General features: G+C 30.2%; 2 protein-coding genes across 2 annotated transcripts; both read right to left on the bottom strand.

Annotated features, from left to right (window-relative positions):
• Positions 1-408: 408 nt before the first annotated feature.
• Positions 409-11,779, bottom strand: LOC129908262 (sodium-dependent neutral amino acid transporter B(0)AT3). The gene is made up of 11 exons (XM_055984644.1): positions 11,218-11,779; positions 8,656-8,911; positions 6,852-7,111; positions 6,592-6,769; positions 6,318-6,509; positions 6,010-6,244; positions 2,706-3,061; positions 2,445-2,648; positions 2,230-2,387; positions 1,868-2,131; positions 409-1,804 (listed from the first exon to the last, which is right to left on the bottom strand). The coding sequence occupies exons 2-11, from the start codon at positions 8,743-8,745 to the stop codon at positions 1,606-1,608; spliced, it is 2,136 nt and encodes a 711-aa protein (XP_055840619.1). The 5' UTR covers positions 8,746-8,911; positions 11,218-11,779; the 3' UTR covers positions 409-1,605.
• A 3,099-nt stretch (positions 11,780-14,878) lies between these two features.
• Positions 14,879-21,621, bottom strand: LOC129912189 (uncharacterized). The gene is made up of 4 exons (XM_055990334.1): positions 21,384-21,621; positions 20,907-21,330; positions 20,652-20,849; positions 14,879-16,743 (listed from the first exon to the last, which is right to left on the bottom strand). The coding sequence occupies exons 1-4, from the start codon at positions 21,474-21,476 to the stop codon at positions 15,089-15,091; spliced, it is 2,370 nt and encodes a 789-aa protein (XP_055846309.1). The 5' UTR covers positions 21,477-21,621; the 3' UTR covers positions 14,879-15,088.
• Positions 21,622-22,643: the final 1,022 nt, after the last annotated feature.

Genomic DNA, 22,643 nt, shown 5'->3' with positions numbered 1-22,643 from the left:
GATTTAAAGACATTAAGAGCAACATGAATCGATAAAAGGATATTTAGGTAGGTACATACATATTATTCAACAATTTTCAACAGGTTCAAACACATTTACATTTAAAAAAAAAATTGGTTTTGTAAATTATTATACGTTTCGGCTGTATGTTACGATTTTTTACTTTCCATAGTTTAATTTTTTCTTTTTTATTAATTTATGTATAATATTAATATTATTTTAATATAATTTTTTTTTATAATTTATGAGCTTAAAAATAATGATCTTAACCTACACGTTTAAAAGGATATGAAGTATGTTAAGTGCGAAATGTTCAGAAGGATTAGGATGATCGTAATTTTTTAAGGAACAGAACTTTATTAATTTGTATGTTGTATTCCATTGTTATATTGGTAGGTATATCTTGCATTTTTTATTTATTTTTTTTTTTTAATTTTGTTTATCAAGAAAGTAACAGTCTTTTATATTTTTTTTTTCTTGATAATAAATAATGCTTCGAATTGTGATATTGCTGTTTTAGGCTATAGTGAAGGTAGGTTATCATAAGAAAAATTTCGTTTTATGTTAACATGCCTATTTTCAATCTAAACACTGAGTATATTGTAACTTAGAAAAAATGTATTTTTGTTAAACAAAATTAAAAAGAAAAGAACTCATAAGCTCATTTTTAAGTTATTGAATCAGTTAAGCCATTATTGGTGTGGTGCAATTAGGTTTCGACCTGGAAAAACTCAAAACTATTACTTAGGTCTTAAGAGCTTTGTTACACAATCTTAATAAAGTGAGACATTATGGTCAATCTCTGCAAAGGCTTTACATGAATTATATTAGAACTTTGTTGTTAATTTTAAAAAAATCTTCCCTTATCTGGCCAGTCTAGGTTTTTTTCTTAAATAGTTTTAGTAGTTTGGTTTTAGTAAATAGACTGTTATAAATTTACTATAACTGCTTAAAACATATACATAAGAGAATGGAAGAGGGTCTGTAGGTAACTATTTATTAAACTAAAATTTGATTCCTTCAAAAATATGTAACAAAGGTATTTAAATCGGTGGTAAAAATACAGAAAAAGGGTGGGTGTAAAAAGGTTTATAGAACTAAGAAATATACTTGTTTTCTTATCTGATATGGAACTCTTATCGATAATTGTATCCGTTTAGCCTTCTATTTCGAACTTTTCAGCCTTTTCTTAAATTTTATTTTATTAATCTTTACTAAAAATTAAAATCGATAATTTTTGGTAAGTAATTATATCAATTCTGTATAACTTTGTTTCAATAATAAATGTGCGCGATTTAAATATGGTGCGATATAATTTAATTATAAATAGTACTTAAGTTGTTATGTTTTTATGTTTAAAATTTATAAACCGATTATATTATTTTATTATAATTATTCTTAAATTAAAATTTAAACAGAAATTCTCATATTTTTCCTAGATTATTGTGCTATATTGTTTTTGTTTTTGAATTATTGTCATTTGAGTACGAATGTATAATTATTGTCTTTTGACCACTTTTTCGGTGGTATTTATGTTATAATATTACAATGTGTTATTGTTTTTTTTAATTATGTAGATACATGTTTTGTATAGGTATAGGAAAATTATTCTTCTTCCTCTAAAGTCTTCTCAGGAAGACCATATGATGGGCAACACATACCCTCCGTTCCATCCATATTAAAACAAAATATACTTCTCTCTAAATCTGTAGGTTCATGTGGAACGATTCCATGGACTTCCCTAAGCTCTTCACTTGGGAACCATGATGGATCAGTGTCTTCAACTATTTTAACACCACATAACCTAAAATATACAACCGATTCGTATACAAAAAAACAAAGTTATATATTTATTTTTTTTACTTACCGACACAATGCTACTAAGGGAATCCATAATATTGAAGACATTATTAGGCAAAGGGCAACAACAATACACCAGTGAGGCCATTCCATTTGTTCAGTGGTACCCAAAGAACTTATCCATGCTGGATAACTACTGCCTTCCGTAATAAGTTGGAAAAACGATGCTGCTAATATCGACACCATTGCAATTGGTGATATATATTTCCAGCATAACATCCAATATAGTGATGGTCTAGATCCAGTCATCATTTCTATATCATCCGAAAATCTAGCAAAAACGGATGATTTTTTTATAGCTCACTTAAATTATTGAACTTATCGAAATATCCTATACATATATACAAAAACTAAACAATTATTACAAACCTTCGCACTCCATAGATGTAACTGATAGAAAGACACTCCGAAAGTGCAATGATGAGAAGTGGAAAATTACCAGCAAAACTGTCCATCAGCTGGAAAATGTAGCTTCCTGCTCCGTTGGCAAAGCACATGGAAATCATACAGCACGTACTGCAGAGAACCTTTAATTTTAAAAGTAAATATTCATAAAAGTCCACAAAAATAATTCAAAAACATACGGCAATTATTTTCTCCTTGGAAAGGTTTGGAAACAATTTCATATCAACAAGTGAAGTAACAACGCCCTCTAGTGTTCCAAACTGTGAATCAATTCCGAGTGTGAATAACATAAGGAAAAATAATACGGCCCAAATCTGAGCTCCAGGAAATTGATTGATAGCTTCTGTGAAGATGATGAATGCTAAGCCAGTTCCAGAAGCACTCTATAAATCACAGAACAAATTATTACAATTTCATTATAATTATACGAAAAAACTTACATTAGCTAATTCCTTTTGCAAATCACATTCGGGCAAAACGATATTGGTTTTATTATTTGATAACAGATGGAGTCTTTCTTCGGTGCAACGATCAAATGTTGCATGTGCCTTGAAACCAATTATCGAAAATACTACGACACCGGCAAACATAGATGTACCACAATTAGTCAGTGACACAAGAATTGCATCTCGATAGCAATTATTATTTGCTGGATTATAGGAACTGAATGCAATTAAGCCACCAAACGCTAGGCCAAGGGAGAAGAAAATTTGCGTTCCTGCTTCCAACCAAACAACTGGATCTAGAAGAGTCTCCCATCGGGGTGTAAAGAGATGCTTGACACCATCTGAAGCACCTATAGTAAAACATAAAAAATAAAATTAATGAGAACAAAGAGCTTTTTGATGTAGTTTAATGTGGACAGCAATTTCTTACTGATCTACAAAAATTTTTCAAATTTCTTAGATCCTAATCGTTAAGCTCATTTATTATTAGAATGCAACTTTGTTTTACCAAAAACGTTTAAAGATCTCGATTTTGATGGTGAATTCAAATGTGTTTTTATTGAATTGATCATATCATATCCTACACTATTCAAAGAAAAAATAAGTCATATATGAACGACACAAGATTTAAAACTGACCCATAAAACCAAAAAAGTACAATTTCAAAATACCACAAAAGTTAGTATACAGAGAAGAAAAAACCATGAAAATCCAAGTTATAAGTTCACTAAATAAGACCGAGTTGTGATTAAGGTCGTTATCTTTATGGAAGCTAAACATTTTTTGACACTCTGGTGCAGGTTGAAGATGAACATTTTGCTCATTTATTGAGTGCAAGTGTTTATTTTATCTCTATAAGTGTGTGTTGGCAATTAGGCCAAATTTGTAATTCAAATTGTTTGCACGTTGTCCACATGCACTGTGGCGTATACTTGCTTTTTTGATTTCGTTTTTTTTTTTTTTTTTTGTTTTTATATGCAAAAGTAGGGGATATGCTAGATATTTTAGGTTTAGGCAATCTGGCCATATGACAAATTATCTTAAAGTGCTTTACAGTGCTGATTGATGGGAGCCGAAACAACCACTCTAAAAAAGTTTGTAATCCTTTTTATGAAAAGATGTATACTATTATTCAATGATACTACAAAACAATTTCTGCATTAGTAGATAATAGCCATCAAAGAAAAAAAAAAGGAAAAGTGGACAAAAGGGGATGTTTTTGCAAGGTATTTATAAAGTTTTTTTTACTAATGTTAAGAATACATGAGGCTTAAAAGAGAATTAATCAGGATTTGAATATTACTATTTACGAAAAATTGATATTTTTCAGTTTTCATGTTTTTTTTTATAAACGGTAGGTACCTTAAACAAAAATCATGAAAACCATTTGTTAAATTTATAACTTCCACATAGTCATAGTCATTTTTTTAAGTTATTTTAACAATAAGGAGTGAAAAACTGGTATTTTCGACACTAGAAACACTTGCAAAACTTGTAAAGTACGTTTCAAATTTATGGGGATTTTATACAGTTGTTAATTTTATACAACTGTTTTATATACCAGTAAACCTACTTATACACCAAATTTTAGCAAGGTCAAAATATATTTTCATAAACACGACTATGACTTTTTTTAGAGTGGTCTCATTAAAAAACACTTAAAAAATAAAATATTTTGCATCACCATACAATTTTTCACCTTGATAAACCATAACATACGCATACCCTCTTCTCGCGATCTTAAAACTTCAATGAAAATGAAAATTTGGACCCGCTATAGAGGGTAAAATTCCAAGTCGATATCATGATCGAAATGTACCTACATACATTAGGGTGGGTCAAAAAAAATGGAAATTCCTTTTTTTGATTTTGTACTCCGAGAACTGGATTGCTCACCAAATATGAGCTCTTTATCTTAATCGGAAGGTCCTCCGCTTTTAAATTTTCCATTTTTACATCAATCTTCTACATCGATTTTTAAGCATATTTCTTTACATATTCTTGTAGGAAATTGAACGCTCTACAAAATATCTTCTAAACGGTTAAAGCAATCAATTTGATGTCACGGACTTTTTTGTACAATATTTAGGTCCATTTTCTTCACTCGGAGTTGAACAAAACTTGAGAATTTTTATATTAAAAATTCTCAAGTTATGTTCAACTCCGAGTGAAGAAAATGGACCTTAAGCCTCTACAAGAATATTATCTTGCTGAATTAGAAAATTTTGAAAAGTTAAAAAATTTTATATTTTTTTAAACTTTGACCTGGAATATCTTTCAAATGGTTAGATTAATAAAAAAAAGTTAGCAAGACTTTTTTTGTGGAGCAATCTGTTTCCTACAAGAATATGTCCTGCCCGTTTGATTTAATATAATTTTTTAATTTGTTACAAAATTAAGAACAAAAAACGAATTTTTAAAGATTTTCCCAATTTTCGGAACTCAAATATCTAAAAAAAAAAAAAAAAGTGAAGAAGGCTTTTTTTTTGTAAAGCGTTCAATTTCCTACAGGAAAAGTGGGGGCAAGACCGCCCCTTTAGTGTTAAACCGTCTTAAAAACCAATAAAAAACATCTTTTAATTAAAATAAAGTGTTTATTCATTAACTTTAATGTTTTTTGGAGGAAATCTCATCATTAAAAAAAAAATTTTACAATACAGAACAAAAGATAGTACGTTCTGAAAAAACATCTAACAAAAAACGGTCTTGCCCCCACATGGTGGCAAGGCCGCCCTATCAACTTCTGTGGATTTCAACCAAACTTGCTAATACTTACAGACGTAATATATCTTACCAGAAGCCATTTATTTTACATAGGTATATTAAAAGTCAAAAGTCCTGCCAATTTAATATTTTTTCATACAAAATAGTACATAAACCGTCTTTACCCCATAGGCGGTCTTGCCCCCACTTCCCCTATATAAAAAAGTAATTTTTGTTAGTAGAACATTGATGTAAAAATGGAAAATTGCAAAGCGGTGGATCTTCCCATTAAGATAAAGAGCTCATATTTGGTGAGTAGGTATATTCTAGCGGTGTCTAGCAATCGAGTTTTCGGAGTACAAAATTCTTTCCTATCTTTCTATTGCTTCTAACTAGTGCCGTGCAGTATGCATTTAAAAGACCTTAGGTCTTACAGGCATATAGTTAAAATTATTATTATTAATAAGAAAAAAACGAATTCCCATTATTTGACGCACCCTAAACTACATAGTTTAATTTATTTTTCCAGTGCTATATTTCCTATCTTTCCTAACTATCTAGTTTCTAGTAAACCATTTATAAAATTCCAACTTACCTTTAAGAGTTATTCCTCGGAAGAAGAAAATGATCAACACTACATATGGGAAGATTGCTGTCATGTAGACGATTTTTCCAGATGATGTGATACCTTGTACCATGCAAATATAGACTAAGAACCATGATACCAGCAGTGCTATGGCCATACTATAATTGAAACTTTCTGGTTCATTGACACTCTCCGAACATTGAAGAGTTGAACGGTACCAATAGTACTGCGTAGGTGATGATGCCTTTTAAGAATAAACAATACACAACAGTAATTAAAAAACATTTCTGTACAAGTATAATAAGTTCTATACAGACCACACATTCTGGCTCATGGTCATAAGTATAATTGCTATACAATCGAGTTGGACACTCAGCCCAAGGTAAAGGCGATTCGAAGCTATGGAGCAAGTAAATTAAACACCAAGCAATAATCGTGTTGTAATACAATGCTACAATGTAGCTGACAACAGCCGATGAGATGCCAATACCAGCCAAATATGGAGATACCTAGAAGACAGACATACAAAAACAAAGAATCTTGTAGAAATCTTAAACAAATAGCTATGTAACAAAGTGTGTAAAGACTCACTTGACTCCAGACACCGATGGCACCTTTACGCAGTCTTTGTCCAATTGCAAGTTCCAGGTAAAACATAGGTATTCCTTGAATGCACAACATGATAAAGTAAGGAACCAGAAACGCTCCTCCGCCGTTTTTCTGCGCCAGATATGGGAATCTCCATACGTTACCTAGACCAACCGCATAGCTTTTTGAAAAAAAAAAAATATATAAAAAAAACACTATGAGTCATTTCCATGGCCATAAATGTTAATAATTTATTCGATTACCCTATTGTAGCTAGTAAGAACATTACTTTATTGTCCCAACTTTCTCTTTCATCTTCGCCTTTTTCCTGGACCATGTCATCGACGACAGCTGCAGGAGGCTTTGCCATCGTACTCGATGCATAATTATTATCTTGTTCATCAGGTTCTGGTTCATCCAGAATAACGTCTGATATGAATGCTTGATTCGTTGCACCATATAATGGTGGATGGCTAGTATGACCATGGCCGTGTTCATTTTTTACTAAGCGTCCTCGAAGTTCCTATAATAGGATAACAATAAATGCAAACAATAACAAGAAGGAACTTTTGTATAAATTCACAGATTTTTCGAAGATTTGACGTATCAATGAGGAAAAATACAAGCACGGAACTTGTTAATCATTTCGTCTGGGATCTTTATTTTTATAATGTAATGCAATTTTCGGTATAAATTTGTGGAACATACATACTTATAACTTATTCAGACTTTAGATCTATAAAGGTCGGTTTAACAGCCTTTGAAGATACTTAAGGATTTTGACATAAAAAGATAGCCCGAACAGGACATGAACTGGAGCCTATTTCAGAGCTTACTACACCAAATACATCAGCGACCGCCAAAAAAGTTGTTATGGTCTAAATAAGTCAAAAGTACCTCGGTATGTCCAATAGGCTGGAAGTATTAATGTTTAAAGTCTTTAATGTAGCTGATATCACTGATGTAGTTTTGCTGTGAAACAGGCCCCTGGTTAATTGATGGTAAATTCTCCAAAAACAGAGAAAGAAATGGACTTCAGATATCTATTGAAGAATTTTGATTCTAGAATCTTTGTATATTGAATTGATACACAAAGCTAGACTTTAAAAAAAAACTGATATAGAATGGGCAGGAGAAAAATGAGATCGAACTAAAATGGGGTCTGGAAGTTCCTCAAGCTCTGGAGCAACTTGAAACATGGAACATCAAAAAAAAAAAAAAAAAGACTTTAAAATTAGACTGTCTTTGGAGTCATTTGGTTATAAATTTTTTACTCACTTTGCATAATTCTCATGAAAACACAGCTATTGTACAAATCAAATAAGATGACTAGGTACCGCGTTGTGAACTTAATTTCGATCATTGATCATGATTCTGTGGTCTTGAAGTAGTTTAAATCGGACTAAAAAGTTCATACCAAAAAAATGGATTTTGTTTCAATTCAAAATGTTTCTCGACCACTTTTCCCTATGTGAGAATGACAGAACCAAGGCCCTTGTCACAGAAGCTCGATCTAAGCAAAGTGAAACTTGTTATGTAAAATCTAAAGTTCAAGCTGTTGGTGTTGATGGCGCCTTGGTAGCAAGCGATGATCTGCAAAAAAAATTAGTTACGAAGAATGATAGATCATCAAATATTTTTCATCGCTTAAAATGTTTTTTTTCGTTCATACTTAAGGAACACCTGAAATTGTTGCTGACTTTTTCTATGGACTGGGTGAGTGGGCCCCATGTCGAACCTATGTAAAACAATTCTTTAGTGCAAAAGGGAAAATGACGGTGCCAACGTAAAGTAAGAGTAAAAGTCAAGAGCGCGCAAAAGTATTCGTAATCCGAACATTCGCTCAAAGAATGTATGGCCTTAAATAGACCTCGGTAGATATTATTTATTATACATAATAATGGGTATATTATTATTAATAAAGGCTGTCTATTAAATGATCGTGTTAAGGTGCTTGAATTAGTCATTAAGTTCTTTAAATTAAAGATAAAATATATTTGAAAAGAAAAGACACAAGAAACTATAGAAGTGCATTTTGAGGAAAAAATCAAACGTATATAAACTTACCCTTAACTCAAGATTATCTATGCTTTTTTGCGTTTTGAGTGGAATGTCCCTTGAACTTTGGCGACGCAGTAGCTGTGCTGTATTAGCCATACCTTATAATTGATTCTTAATTGACCAACAATTGATTTCCCAGTAGATTTTAAATTATTTGCAGTGCGTTTAAAAATTATACAAAAAATTTTGTGCTGATACAACTGGCAGTGCAAATACCAATTAAACGAACATAATAATAATATTGTGCTGCAGAGCTGCTTCGCTATATTATATATAATTAAATCGTAATGCTTCAAATTTCAATATTAAATTGTGAAATGGTAAAAAAGAAGACTTTTAATAAAAATAATTAAATTATTAAGTGTGAAGTTAGATATTTTCTTTAACATGCATTTTAAAATCTACTTACCCTTGATAGTAAAACAAAAAATATAAACTAAAAAAAGTATTTTAGATCTTATTTAATGTGTTTGCAATGTCTTATGATCTACAGATATTTTTAATTTATAAAAACAAAAACATTTATTTAAATGTATTATTTATTTAAAATTGATAGTCAAATCTTATTTATTAATCAATCATTGATACACAAGCTAAGCGTTCACCTACATAAGTTAAAGGTTTTTTTTTCGAATTGCCATTTTTTTTTTTTTTGCATGGTGACTGTTTCAGTTTCATCTTGTTAATTGGAAGGAACATTTTCAACATTGAAATGCAATTAATACTGTTTAGAGGATTCCATTAAAAATGGTAACTTTTTATAATTAGGAAAAAGAGTAATAGATGGGATTTATATTGCAATGAAAAACTTCTTTAGAGGCAAGAGTTAACAAGTGTTTGCGAACTTAAGTCCTAAAATTGATATTTACAATTCACCCATCCAAACTTTTCATCAAGTTTTAAGTAAAAATAAAAGCTTAAACTTGGTTGATTTATGGTAGCTAAATTTGTTAAATTGAAATTTGTGGACGCTTCATTACATAGGAGGGACGATCTTAAATTATTTCTAAATGTTCAAATCGATCTAAAAACTGTTACGGCACTATAAATCTATTTCAAACACCAAAAAACATGCAAAATTTTCATCTACGTTACAATGGAAAGCTCCTGTTTTAGTAAGGTAGCAGCTTTCTATGAAGATGGCAAAGTAGTCTTGAGTACTTGGAAGCAGAATAGTTATTACAAAACTGGGATGCTTTTCTACTATAAGTGTAAGTATACACAAAAGAATCAAGAAAGATTATGTAGCAATATTCTCTTATATTAGAAAAAAAGCCATTAAACCGTTTTTTTTTATCCAATTTTCTCCAAAACTTCCAATTCGATTTCAAAGAATTTTTTTTTAAGCATTATTACATATAATTTTAATATAAATCAAAAATAAAATTTTGAACAAAATAATTTTTGGATTTTTAAAATAATTTTAAAAAATTTTTTATTGAAAAATAAAATTTTCGAAAACAGGACATTTAATTTTTTTGAAATTTTGGTTAAATATGTTGATTAGTGATTTCTACAAAATGGCATACCAATTTTATTTTAAAACTTTTTTCAACAAATCATTTATAAAAAAATAGTTTTTTAAAAAATAGTTCTAAGGATTTTGAAATTTTTTTTCTTGAAATACATCTTAGTAAAACAAATTAAATTGTAAAGTTACTTGTTTTGGAGGTCAATTTGATATCAGATGTTTTTTAGTATATTTTGAAAAACGATTTTTATGTTTTCTTTTTAATTTTTTTTTTTTTTTTTTGCTTTTAGGTATATATGCCATTTACTTAATTTCTGTATAGAAAGTCCTACAAATTCTAGCAACTTCAACCCTTAGAGCAAGTTCGTGTGACCCAGCCGTGCATTTTATTTTTTCATACATACATAATTCTATAGTCTTTTCATTGTTAAATAAAAATATGTATTTAAAAAAAACTGCTGAATATGCACCATTATCCCCTAAATTAATCTTCTTTTTTGTTTCTGACATCCGAGTTGAATGTGATGATACAAATTGTTTACTACAAACATAATTTTAAATGACCACAATTGTATCCTTTCGGTATTATCAATGAATTTTGACATTTGTGTGTTTTTTTTTTATTTACAAAAAAATATATATATAAAAAACATAGTTGAAAGAAAATTTTTTGTCTATGTAAGTTCAAAGATTGAATAAATCAGTCTTCATACAACGTCTTCTAACTGAATAAGTTCTACGTTTGTATTTATCAAAGAAATGGATTAAACATACAAAAACCAATTATGTATCTATGTATGTTTATAATCTGTGCTTTCTATGAATAAGGATATAGCTGCTTCTAATCAAATAAATGTCACTTGTTGACCTCTACCTACGTATAGAACTTATCTCAAATATCTCTTTAAGCAATGTATACCAAGGATTGAAATTTTCATTCATTTTTCTTAATTGTTGATTATTTAACAAAGTTGAAAAAACTAATTAACTTTTTTTCTTCTAAATGGTGCTACAAAATTAAAATAATACATTTAATCACAAAAAAAAAATAATATTTAAAAAAGAAAAATATATGCTTTATGTTATAATATAATCACCCAAAATGTATAATCGCCGTGAAGAGAGTGTTATGCAATCAACTAATTGTAGTTGAAAATTTGAAGTAACATTAACTTGTATTTATTTATTGAAGATGAATTTTGTTTAGAAACAAAATTTGAAAATAATTTACAATTAATAATAATACGATGCTTTTAAATTTGTTTGACTTTTGGTCATTTTCAATGAATACATTTTTTTATGAAAAATATACATTTATCATCGAATGAAAAAAACACGAACACAATTGAGACTTCACAAATAAAATAGCGATAAAAAAAGACGAAACGTATTTAAATAAAGACTCGAAATAAAAACAGCACTTTGAAATTAATTTTAGTTGTTAAATAACGTTTATTTAAGGTTATATTTTTAAGGAATAAGCATTTTTTTAATATTTAATTGAAAAAACACTCGGTGGGAAAACTAATGAATGAACTCTGACGTTTATTGAAACTAATAGGCAATAACATGCAACATGGATAATTTGTACTAAATATTCCTGGCAGGAAGAAATCAATAAAAGCTATGTAGTAAGCTTTTTTTTTTATACCACATCCGGTTTGAGTCCTTGGAACTTTCAAAAAAGTTTTTTTTAACTAGGTTTATTATGTTTGAAATAAATACCATTCATCAAAACAAAATTAAGAGGTGGGTAATTGTTTCTTATTTGAAATAATTTTAACTTTTGCAGATGCTAGCTTAAGAAAAATAGAACTTCTTACATAACGGTGTATCAGATAATGGCTTAAATCAATGTTTAACTTTTTCTAGAAAAATATGTTACGCATACGCCATAGTAACCACAATCTCAACAACAAAGGGATAAAGGAAAATTTCCTATTAATGAAGCCTTTTATATAGGAAAATTTATAAGGAAAAATGGAAATACTTCCATAGGACAATTACGTCAGTTAGCAAACCAACAATCTACCTTCCGTTCTCTTATTCCTGATCAAAATAAAAACGATATAGTTTTTCGTTTGCATCTCTTTCAGTGGAACAGAATACAATTGAACTTCTTATTAGTGGAACGATTTGTCTATTTTGTTTCAAATATCAATCAGCCGACACGAAAAATTAATTTGTACCTTTAACAAGAAAATGATGCCTAAGTTGAAAATTGGGTTTGATAAAAATATCCTTTGAGTTTTTCCCAATGAAAATACAGTAGTAAAAATGAAAATAAAAAAAAAAAAAAAAACGATTCGAACAGTTTTCCTTATAAACTTTTCTGATTGCTATGGGAGTGAAAACACAACTAGCACAAAATAGTATAATTTCGCTATGATCATTCTTTATTCAGTCTTAAATTGGTATGCAACCTATAGCTTCTTTAATAAATATTATTCTTTTCAAGATATTAATTAGGTGTGTTTGCTTTTACTTAAAGCATTCTAAAATATCTTCATCTTTATTTTATCTTAGATCGGTGCTTTTTATTTCTTAAGTACTTCTTTATTCCTTTTTAAAAAGTTATTAATCGTTACTCCAACTCTAGTATCCCGTGGGATTTTGATTAGTGTGATGAACTATCATGCCAAGGGTTTTGGGTTCATATCCAAGTGTCGTTTGTATATTTTATATGCGTCATGAAATCAAGATATGCATTTTCATAATAAAATTCGAACTTTGAGAAAACCATTGGTTTTGATAATACAATGACAGAGAATACGTAAAATGTTGAACCCACAATTTCTGAAAAAGGATTTAGCGGATAAGTCAATTTATTTCAGTGTGATATCAAGCAATTTTTTGAAATTTCTCCAGAAGGATTTTTTTAGTATATCATTGTTCGGGGTTAAAGTAACGGTACCTGATGACCTAATTAAATAAAAGAAAAACTTTTTTAACAATTCCGAATTGGACGTAATAACGTGTTCGTTCCAAAATTTGAGATCAATACCAATTTTTGTTTGAAAATTATTGATTTATTTTTTTATAAAAAAAAAAATTTTTTCTAAACAGCTAACGGTTTCAAAAAAAAATTCTAAAAAAAATGATATAAGAATTTTTGTTAAATACATATTTCGAATAGAGGTCAAAACCGCTTAAAAAAAAGTTTTTGCAATTTTAAAAGCAAATTTTACATTATTTTTGTAAGCTTTTAATAAGCAACTATTACCATAAGAGCAATTTTGTCCGACTTAGTTGTGCATTTTATTTTTTCCCCCTCCTTGATAACTAACCATATACCACATAGGATTAACCAACTTTACTAAATATAAAATGATGATATAGAATTCAAAATTCTATACCAAAATTATAAAAAAGAAGCATGCAAAACTCTCTACTGTTCAAAACAACATTTTTTTATTTTATTGTAACATAATAAAATATAACTCATTCATTGAAATAACACCAAGCTGAAACGCTTACGGCCGATTTCTTCACAGAGTCCTAACGCTAATACCGGTCCTAGTCCTAAAGTTAGTACTCAAATCAGTACCAACTCATTTCTTCACCCAAGTACTAGGTCCTAAAACTGTCAATTTAGGACCGAGTACTAGTTAGGACCTGGTCCTAGCTAGCTCCTCAAAATCGACTAGTACCTGGTTATTATAAAAATCGTTAGTACTTAGATCGGTACCAAGTGATTTCTTCACAAAAGTCCTAAGCCTTAGTACTGTCAAATTGGTACCGAGTATTAGTTAGGACTCGGTATTTATTAGGACCTCAAAATCGGTAGTCTAGCGGTTAGTACTTCAATGAAAGCAATGAATTTAATTATTTTTAAGAGATATCTGGCAGATTTCTTAATTTCTTGGGTGTTGTTGCGCTTGAAAATTGCGTTTCTATTGATTTTAATGATTTGCATGATTTTGTTTTTATTTACCAAAAACATAATAATCGATTTTTTGCATTAGATATAATTCATGAATAATAACGACAAAGCAACTTTTGAATAAATTATTATGAAAAAAAAATCGTTGGAACTGCATTTCTGATAGGAAAACCATGGTTAAGTATAAATATAAATGGAGTCACCTACATACAATATTCACTCAAAATATCACCTTTCGGTACCATTTTACGGGCAGAGGACAGGTTTTAGAATTTGTGATGGCCGTGTGAAAACCATCTTCCAATTTCCAAAGCAAAATGTATTTGCAAAAGGATTCTATTTACAAATAGCATTGAAGATTATGCTCAAACTTGTCTTCATTCTGTTCGTCCTATGACTGCTATAAAAAAAACTCCACCAAAACAACAAAGCCGCAGTTTTTCAAAAACGTTATTTTTTTAGATATGAATTTACATTATGAACAAACATCCGCATAGTTAACGTCTTTTTTATTACTTATTTTAAAATGATTTTTTTTTTTTGGTCTTCGGACTTTCCCAGGCAATGGCCAATCTATATTCGTTGGTGAACTAGTTACCAGTCTTGCCGATACTTTTGTATACGATCCAGACGTTATCTTCATTCTTGATTGTGACAATTCTTAATAGAATTTATCTTCTGTTCTTGTTGGCCTCTTTTTTAATCTTTACAATATTTAATATTTCATTAATTTACTGTTTTTTTTATATTTTTCATTTGGTTTAATCTGCTGAAATATCAAAATAAAATATTTAAAACATCAAAATATTGTCAGAATGACAGTTAGACCAGTTTTATACGTATTAATTCTTAGGACCACGTTGTGAATTTAGATCAGGTCCTATATATGTGAAGAAATGCTCAGGTCCTAACTTTTCCTTAGGACCGAGTACTAGTGCTAGGACCTGGTCTAGCTAGACCGGGTACTAAGCTGACTTAGGACCTATGTGAAGAAATTGGCCGTTAATATTTCTCTTTTTTTAATTCAATCAAACAAAACGATACATGACATTTGTATTTTTTTTATTTTTTTTTTTTTTTCAAAATTAAAATCCTTTAATGTATTTCTTCTTTTTTGCAGATTTTGCAGTTTTCGATCTAACTGGAATATTAGTTTCGTCTAAATCCGTTTCCTCTTGCGCTTGCGCTGTTGTGTTGAGCAAGTCATTAAAGGACATGTCTGTCATATTAAATTGCGAAGAACTGAGTACATCCGCAGGAATAGTTGTCATATTGAGCAAAGTACTATGGCCAATGTTTTCCGAGGCTTCCAGCCAACCGCTAACTTTAGATTCACTCTTTGGATTTTGATAAAGTGAATTTATATTCAAATCCTTCTCCTCGTCAATATCAAAGTCCCAAATCGAAAACAAATCAGCTGCCAATGCATCTTTGTACTGTGATAGTGCTTTAATGGGTTTCTGCCACCGTCCCAAGTGAGTACGCTTTGTTGGTAAATCAAAGTCTTCCCTTTTTTTGCTATCACTTAATTGTGAACACCGAAATACTTTAGAAATACCTTTTAGATCTACAATTTCTGTTGTTTCTAGGGGAGTTTTTCGTACTGATCGGAAGATATTTTCTTCAAATCCACTCATTACCTCAGCAGCTGTGAGTGTATCAGGTTTTACATCTACATTATCAGGATCATAAACATGCCTGGCAAATATATCACCATTACTGGTTGCTGTAACCAAATACGAACTGGGCCCATGATCAATGAAATCAAGTCCGGTTATACAGGCTTTAACACGATCACATATACCAGTGCCTTGTTTTATGCATTTACCTTCCGAACGAACCTCATGGAAAATGCTCTCAATGGACGGTGGCATATACGGAATGCACATGGATTTATAAACATATTTTTCTGGTAAATCCATACGCGCTTTCTTGGACATGTTTCCATTTAATTCTGTTTCAGAATCTTCAGCCAATACCTGCATGTTTTCACATATTCTTAAATCAGCGTTTAAAGGACTTTGCAAAGCGATATATTCTGTATTTAATTGTCTATTTGCAGCCATCATAAGTGGAAAATTACTCATTTGATGCGTCCACGATGCTACTGCTCCATTTTTAGTTTCAATATTTTTGCCCATATAACGCCGATCGACACAATAGGCCTTGTGATTTGATCCGACGTAAAAAAGATGCTCAAATTTACTTCGAGCAAGACTGGAAAAATTGTAACATCCAGTTTCTGGAGTGACTCCACAGCGATTACTTTGCCATTCTGTATCCGGCAATCGTGTGTCAATTAAGCTTACTTTTTTACACGCCGCGTATAAGTATACATGGCTGTCTAGAGATTTTATCATGTTCCAATTGTTTTCTGTTTTTATCTCTTCTTTGGGCATCATTTTAAAGGTTTTTACTGGAACTCCTTTCTCAATGTCACACACCCGAACTTTGTGCATAAGATCCGATATAGTCAAGTGATGGACATTGACTGGGTCCTGTGTGAAGCTTATGAATGGCACATCTTTGGTTCTGAAATTTTGTAAAACACTGAGTTTGCCATTTCGGAAATTTTGAATGGAAACACAGTGTTTTTGTCGAAGGAAGATATAATCATCGATAGCTACTGAGAACTGTACTTCGAAGATCTCGCTTTCTTCCCTGATGTCGCTCTTAAAATCAACGTGGGTTATCCTGTGGAGTTTTGGAATGTTTTGGTCCACATTTATAACTGAAAGAACTAATAAAGGAAATCAAAGAATGAGTCAATTGAAGATCATGTTAGATTGATAAAACTAATGTCGAATTCCTTTCAAAAAAAGAATCGATTTGTAAGTGATATTTTTTTCAGTAAATCATGCTCGGCACATTGTTTACGAAACGTAAATCGCATCAAGATCAATTTTAATTTGATTTTTTTTTTTTCGTCTAAAGGAATTCGATATTAATTTGTTCTTCTTTGTAGGCTACAGGTCTGTTTTGATAAATTACTTGTTATTTTGTACAATAATAATTAAAAATGCTAATATATACATATAAAATATTATTTTTAACTTTTTTTTTAATTTCAAAAGTTTTTTTTTATAATTCGGAATCAATTTCTTGTCATTGTTTTTTTTTTTTGTTGGCTTAAATATATCAAAACATCAATAAAAATTAAAAACTATTCCAGCCTTTCAAAATTAAATTTCTTAATATTTCCATATTACGATTTTGTGAAATAGATAATAACTATATACAATTTGATAAAGTATTTTATCATCAAAAACAAGGAGCTACGATGGGCAGCTTCTCAAATAAGGGCTGATATAGTAATGGAAGCTATATTGGATAATGTTTTTGATAATATTCGTTAAAAACCTAAAATTATTACAATAAATGACGATGACATTTTTGTTATACTTAAATCTAGTCATGTTAATTCAATTTGAGAATCTAGATGCACTCATCCAAAACTTCAGCTTATAGTTGAATATGAACATAATAAAAAACTTCCATACCCTGATATGCTCGTTTCATATTTGATTGGTATAAAAAACTAATTCATCGGGTCGCTTATTCATTATAATTCTTAACAGTCAACACAGATTGTTAATACAGCCAAAATTTTTATTAGCAGAGTATTAGTTATTAGTGACATTTCCTTTTGTCAGAATTACATGTTAACAATGGGCAGGTGCAGAAACGTTAGGGCCTAAATATTTAGGTAATTTCTCGCTCTCTGATTGGTCAACTGTCAAAAAAAATCATTCCAATTTAGGTAATTTTATTGGAAAGCTGACTGGAAAGTTAGGCAAGAAAATTTTACCTAAACATTTAGGAAAGTTTTTTTTTGTCAACATGACAGCTGATTATTTTCAATAAATGAATTACGTTGGCAAAATTAATGGCGTTTTCGATTGGCAGTCCGGAAGCGTCCGGAATCATTCTGAAAAAATTTTATTCACACAAAACTGTCAGTTTTGTACGAATAAAACGCTTTCAGAATGATTCCGGACGCTTCCGGACTGCCAATCGAAAACGCCATAAATCTATTTGTTTGAAAAACGAATAAAAAGTGCTTTATCGGTTATAATTAATATTATTTGTTTATTAAAGAATAGTGAAATTTGGTGTCTGACCCATGCGATCTGTAAAAATCTTAAGTAAATTTCGATATTTGACAATGATGAAACATCCAAACAAATTTAGTCAATTCACCTTTATTTCCGTTCAGAAAATGACGTTGCCTAAATATCTAGTCCCTAATATTTCCTGAACGTGCCCAATATTAACAATATCATGGAAATTCAGGTTTCAAATTCTTTTCCCATATTTTTTTTTTCGGCTTTAGCTGCCATTAGCTTTAATCTTATTTGATCAACTTTATTTCTTAAAGTCAAATTTGAATAAAAAAAATTTTAAATTTCTTATCAAATAATAAAAAAGTTATTACATATACATATTTTAAAATTTCGATATTTTTAAGACATTTTTATTGAAGTTTTGGAATATTTAAGCGAATAAAAAAATCATTGCAAGAAATTGATTGAGAATTATAAGAAAGCTCTTAAGATTAAAAAAGTTAAAGATAAATGTTTATTTTATATATGTTCATACATACATAATATAAGAATTTTTTAGAATTATTATAATTGAGGCTATGAGAACAATAGTGGCGTAAGTCATAAAATTCAGTTTTGAGCTACGAGAGATTTAAGAAACAGGGTTTTTTAAAACAATATTTTTTGAGTGCCATCTAGTTTTGAATGTAGCTAACTGCATAAATCTATTTTTTGTATTAAAATAGATACATATATTAAGAGACCCATTTTTATGAAAAACTAATTTTTGAAAAAAAGACTCTACTTGTTCTCATAGCCTAAATTACACTAATCGGCAACGAAAATAGAGCTTTAACCCTCTACTGCATGAATTAATATTAGCGGACCAAAAAATTAAAAAATGCTTTACATGGGTTCTTTGGGTTGTTTCAAAACGGTTTTCATTAAAAAAAATTGTTTAAATTAATTTGTTTAAAAAATTTGTTTATAAGCCATATATATAGGCTTCGTATGCATTAAGGGGTAAGAAATTTTACTAATTTTATTTATTCAGATTATGTAAAAAATACAATTAAAAATATCAAAAGATAAATATTTATCATTTAAAAGCAAAACAAAGTAAAATAAATACGTTGCATTACAAAAGGTTAAGAATTAATTCAAATTTGGCTCATTTTAAGGCATGGAACCGAGGAAAGCAATTTGTTTTTGTCCGTTATATATATTTTTTCTGGTTCACATTCTTTCCACTGTCGAAGTTAGTCTTGCTTAAACATTATAGGTGAGCCCCCCTCCCACTAAAATGTTTGTGGTTACGCCGCTGGAAATTGGGTTAACATAAGAAAAATGTCTCTAAAAGCGAAGGGGTTCCATTTCTGAAGTAAAACATAGCTTCCAAGCAAAATAACAATGTAAAAAAACAAAGTTTTCCAACAGAAAAATGTAACAAATTGTGTAGGTTTACAACCCCTTAATGCATACGAAGCCAAATATGGCTTCCGTACTTTTTGCCCTTCCAAGACCAGGCCCATAAATTTTTTTTCAATAAAAATTGCTTCATAGCATACACAATTAGACAATCGATCAAAAATAAATTTTTAATTCCACTTTACTTTACAAACAAACGCAGTAATTAACATTTAAAGTATGAATATATTCTACACTTTCGATTTCAATGCACAAGACTGATCGACTCACCTGTGATCATAAAATACACCTTTATCTTGTGTCTGACACACGAAAAAACTATCTCTATGGGTTCTCAGAAACACAAAGAAGAGGTTTGTATTTAATCTTAACCATTTTTTTGTGACAGAAAAGAGAAAAGTGCATACAAACAGACAAAACCATATTTGGCTTCGTATGCAGTAGAGGGTTAACCAAAACCTACTTTTCAAAAGGATTTTTGTGTTCTGAATCCGAAGTCAAAATATCACTGTTTTTGAAATACTTGAATATTAACAGATCAAAAACGTGTTTTTTGGGTACATTTGAAGTTGAATTATGTAGGTACATCTCTGTTAAGTTTTTTTTTTCAAGACTACTTATGCAGCCTCATTATAACGCCATATTAAAACGTCCTAAAAGATATTGGAAAAAAAATTTATAATACATATCTCAAAATCTTGATTGTTTTTTTTTTTTTTCTAAGTAATGAATGGTTTTTTATACTTGATTGTAGTTTGCGTCTTCTGATTTGGACTAACAAAAAGCAATATATTATGGAAAAAATATATATTTTTGACTAAACATCAAAAAGAAATTAATTGGAAATTGGTTTTTGGGATTATAGCGAAAATAGTGATGTGTGTAGCTCAAAAACTGGACGTGATAGAATAAATCTGTAACGCTTTTGAATTTAGCGCACTAAAGTCTAATAAAATCACATAACAAAGTTTTTACTCACAACTTTTTTTTTTTTTTGCCGAGCAGTGTTATTAGTCCTGAAGAAGCATGTAACCACACGTGAAACGCCGACAAAATAACAATTGATCAAAATAGATCCATAGCGTACGAAGAAGAACAAATAAAGTTTCAACAAACTCACGAAGATACGAATAATAAATTTAATCGATTGATAGAACTTCCAGAACAGGAAACTTACATAAAGTATTCATGTGCGTTCCACCAACATGTGCAATTTGACTTGATCTATTGTTGACACTCAAATTTCCGCCTGTATAGTAAAAGTCATAATCCCGTCCAAAATACTTGTCGGGATGAAATTCGCGCCTCTCTGCAAAGTCTATTAGTGGCCTGACAAATATTCCTTTCTTTTCATCTTTTCGAACTTTTTTATTTTCTGGAAATAAAAAAAATGAAAACTAACAAATATAGAATATAATAAAAAGTAAATTACTATTTCTAGCAGTGTTATAAGCTGTTTTAACAGCTTTCAGTCGTAACATGTAACTATGTAAAGCAATTGTCCGTCGATGGCAGAAATCAATGTCCTCGGGAAACTTGGAATTCACAAAGACCGATTGTGGCAAGGATATTTGCACTTGTGGGAATGGTTTAACATCTTTTAGATTGTATGGCTCAAGTAATACATTGAATGATGGTAAAATATAGTGAGAAATCTTGTTCAGCTTCCAAAGTTTGTCTTTGTTAAATTTTTGGAATTTGCCATATTTTTTATCATCATTGTCGTCGTCGTCGTATTTGGTTTCGCACTTATCAAAGCTGTCTTCATCTTCTTCATTTGCTTCTTGGTCTTCTTCATGTTGAGAATGTTCTTCATTTGCTTCATCTTCATTTGGATTATATTCATCTTCTGTAACCTTATAGTAAAATTTATTCATGGAGGAAGGATTTGAAGTTCACAAAAACAAACCTCTAAATCTTCATCATCGCTGGATTCCCTTTTTCTTTTGTTAGCTGTTTGGGTTGTTGGTTTTTCTTTTTTTGTACTTAAAGGACGACCCATGGCTATCCCAATCCCAATATTTTTTTAAATAATTTATTTATTTAACTGTAGGTTAAGGAATATTTAAAAATATTTCCAACCATAAAAAGTGTAACTACAAAAGCCGTGTTGATATTAAACTGTCAGCTGTAAAATGTGTTCGATTTTGACACATAGGTTAGTTTGTTTGTCCTATTTAGTCCGGATTTATACAATGCGATTTTTGCCCCCGAAATAAAAAAGTAGCAGTGTTCTTTTATCAAATTTTAAAGGAAACGTTTCACAACACCAATGTAGGAAATGAAAGGGTCATTCATGTGAAAAAATGCTCAACATAGTACACGGATGGTTTGTCTAAATTTAAGAAAATTTTTCTTTGTTCTGTCAAATTTTGTTTTTTTTTTTTAAAGAACAAATTAGGTAGAACTAAATTACCGGATGTTAAAAAATAGACGTGTTTTTGTATGAAAAAAAAAATAAATAAATGAATGTTGACGTTCAGGTCAGAGTCGTTTGTAGTCGTCGTCAGTGTGTGAGAGAAAAAAATTTAGCGCTATCGGCATACTGTGCTTAAAACCACAAGCATTATTTTTTTGTGGAAATAGGGTATTTAACGACGGTTCTCTGCAACTCGCCACAGCTGTGAACCAAAATGGAAAAATTTGTATTCCCCATGATTTTTTTTCTCGCAAAACAATGTGCAGACCATTGTTTTTGCGGAAAAAAACTTACAATTGTCATCTGTTTACCACAGATATTTTTTTCAACAAAAAATTTTTTTCAAAAAGAACTGGGGTCGAATTACGGCATACGTTCGTTAACGTATGGTTGCTATGTGTCCCTATCTTCTTCTACTAATTAAATAGAGAGAGCAATAAACAAAACGTTAACGTATGATCGTAATCGTGTGCGGTAATTCGACCTATCAATAAAATCTATAAAAACAATACCCCATTAAAATGAACAAGGCTTATTTATGAAATTCACAAATCGAAAACTTGAAAATAATTTTGAAATCAAACTTACCCACGAACAACTTAAGTTGTAAACAATGGCTGCGTTCACGTACCGATCCAAGGGTATCCGGATACCTTTGTGTTGTAATCCCATATAAAATCTCAGCTGATCGTAAACATGTGTTGACAAGCAAAAAAATCTAAAGGTATCCTAAAAATTTCTGGATTCTCG

The sequence above is a fragment of the Episyrphus balteatus genome, chromosome 2, assembly GCF_945859705.1.
Source record: "Episyrphus balteatus chromosome 2, idEpiBalt1.1, whole genome shotgun sequence".
In the NCBI taxonomy this organism is placed as follows: domain Eukaryota; kingdom Metazoa; phylum Arthropoda; class Insecta; order Diptera; family Syrphidae; genus Episyrphus; species Episyrphus balteatus.
Note: the sequence above shows the minus strand (reverse complement) of the source record. Positions and strands in the feature narration are given on the sequence as shown.

Excerpts from the sequence above, each read along its gene's own strand:
- LOC129908262 (XM_055984644.1), bottom strand. The coding sequence starts at position 8,745 with ATGGCTAATACAGCACAGCTACTGCGTCGCCAAAGTTCAAGGGACATT. Across the intron at positions 6,245-6,317 it reads ACCATGAGCCAGAATGTGTG|GCATCATCACCTACGCAGTA; the intron begins GTCTGTATAGAA and ends TATTCTTAAAAG. Across the intron at positions 2,388-2,444 it reads CCAAGGAGAAAATAATTGCC|GTTCTCTGCAGTACGTGCTG; the intron begins GTATGTTTTTGA and ends TTAAAATTAAAG.
- LOC129912189 (XM_055990334.1), bottom strand. The coding sequence starts at position 21,476 with ATGGGTCGTCCTTTAAGTACAAAAAAAGAAAAACCAACAACCCAAACA. Across the intron at positions 20,850-20,906 it reads TTATAACACTGCTAGAAATA|AAAATAAAAAAGTTCGAAAA; the intron begins GTAATTTACTTT and ends TTTTATTTCCAG. Across the intron at positions 16,744-20,651 it reads AACGCACATGAATACTTTAT|TTCTTTCAGTTATAAATGTG; the intron begins GTAAGTTTCCTG and ends TTCCTTTATTAG.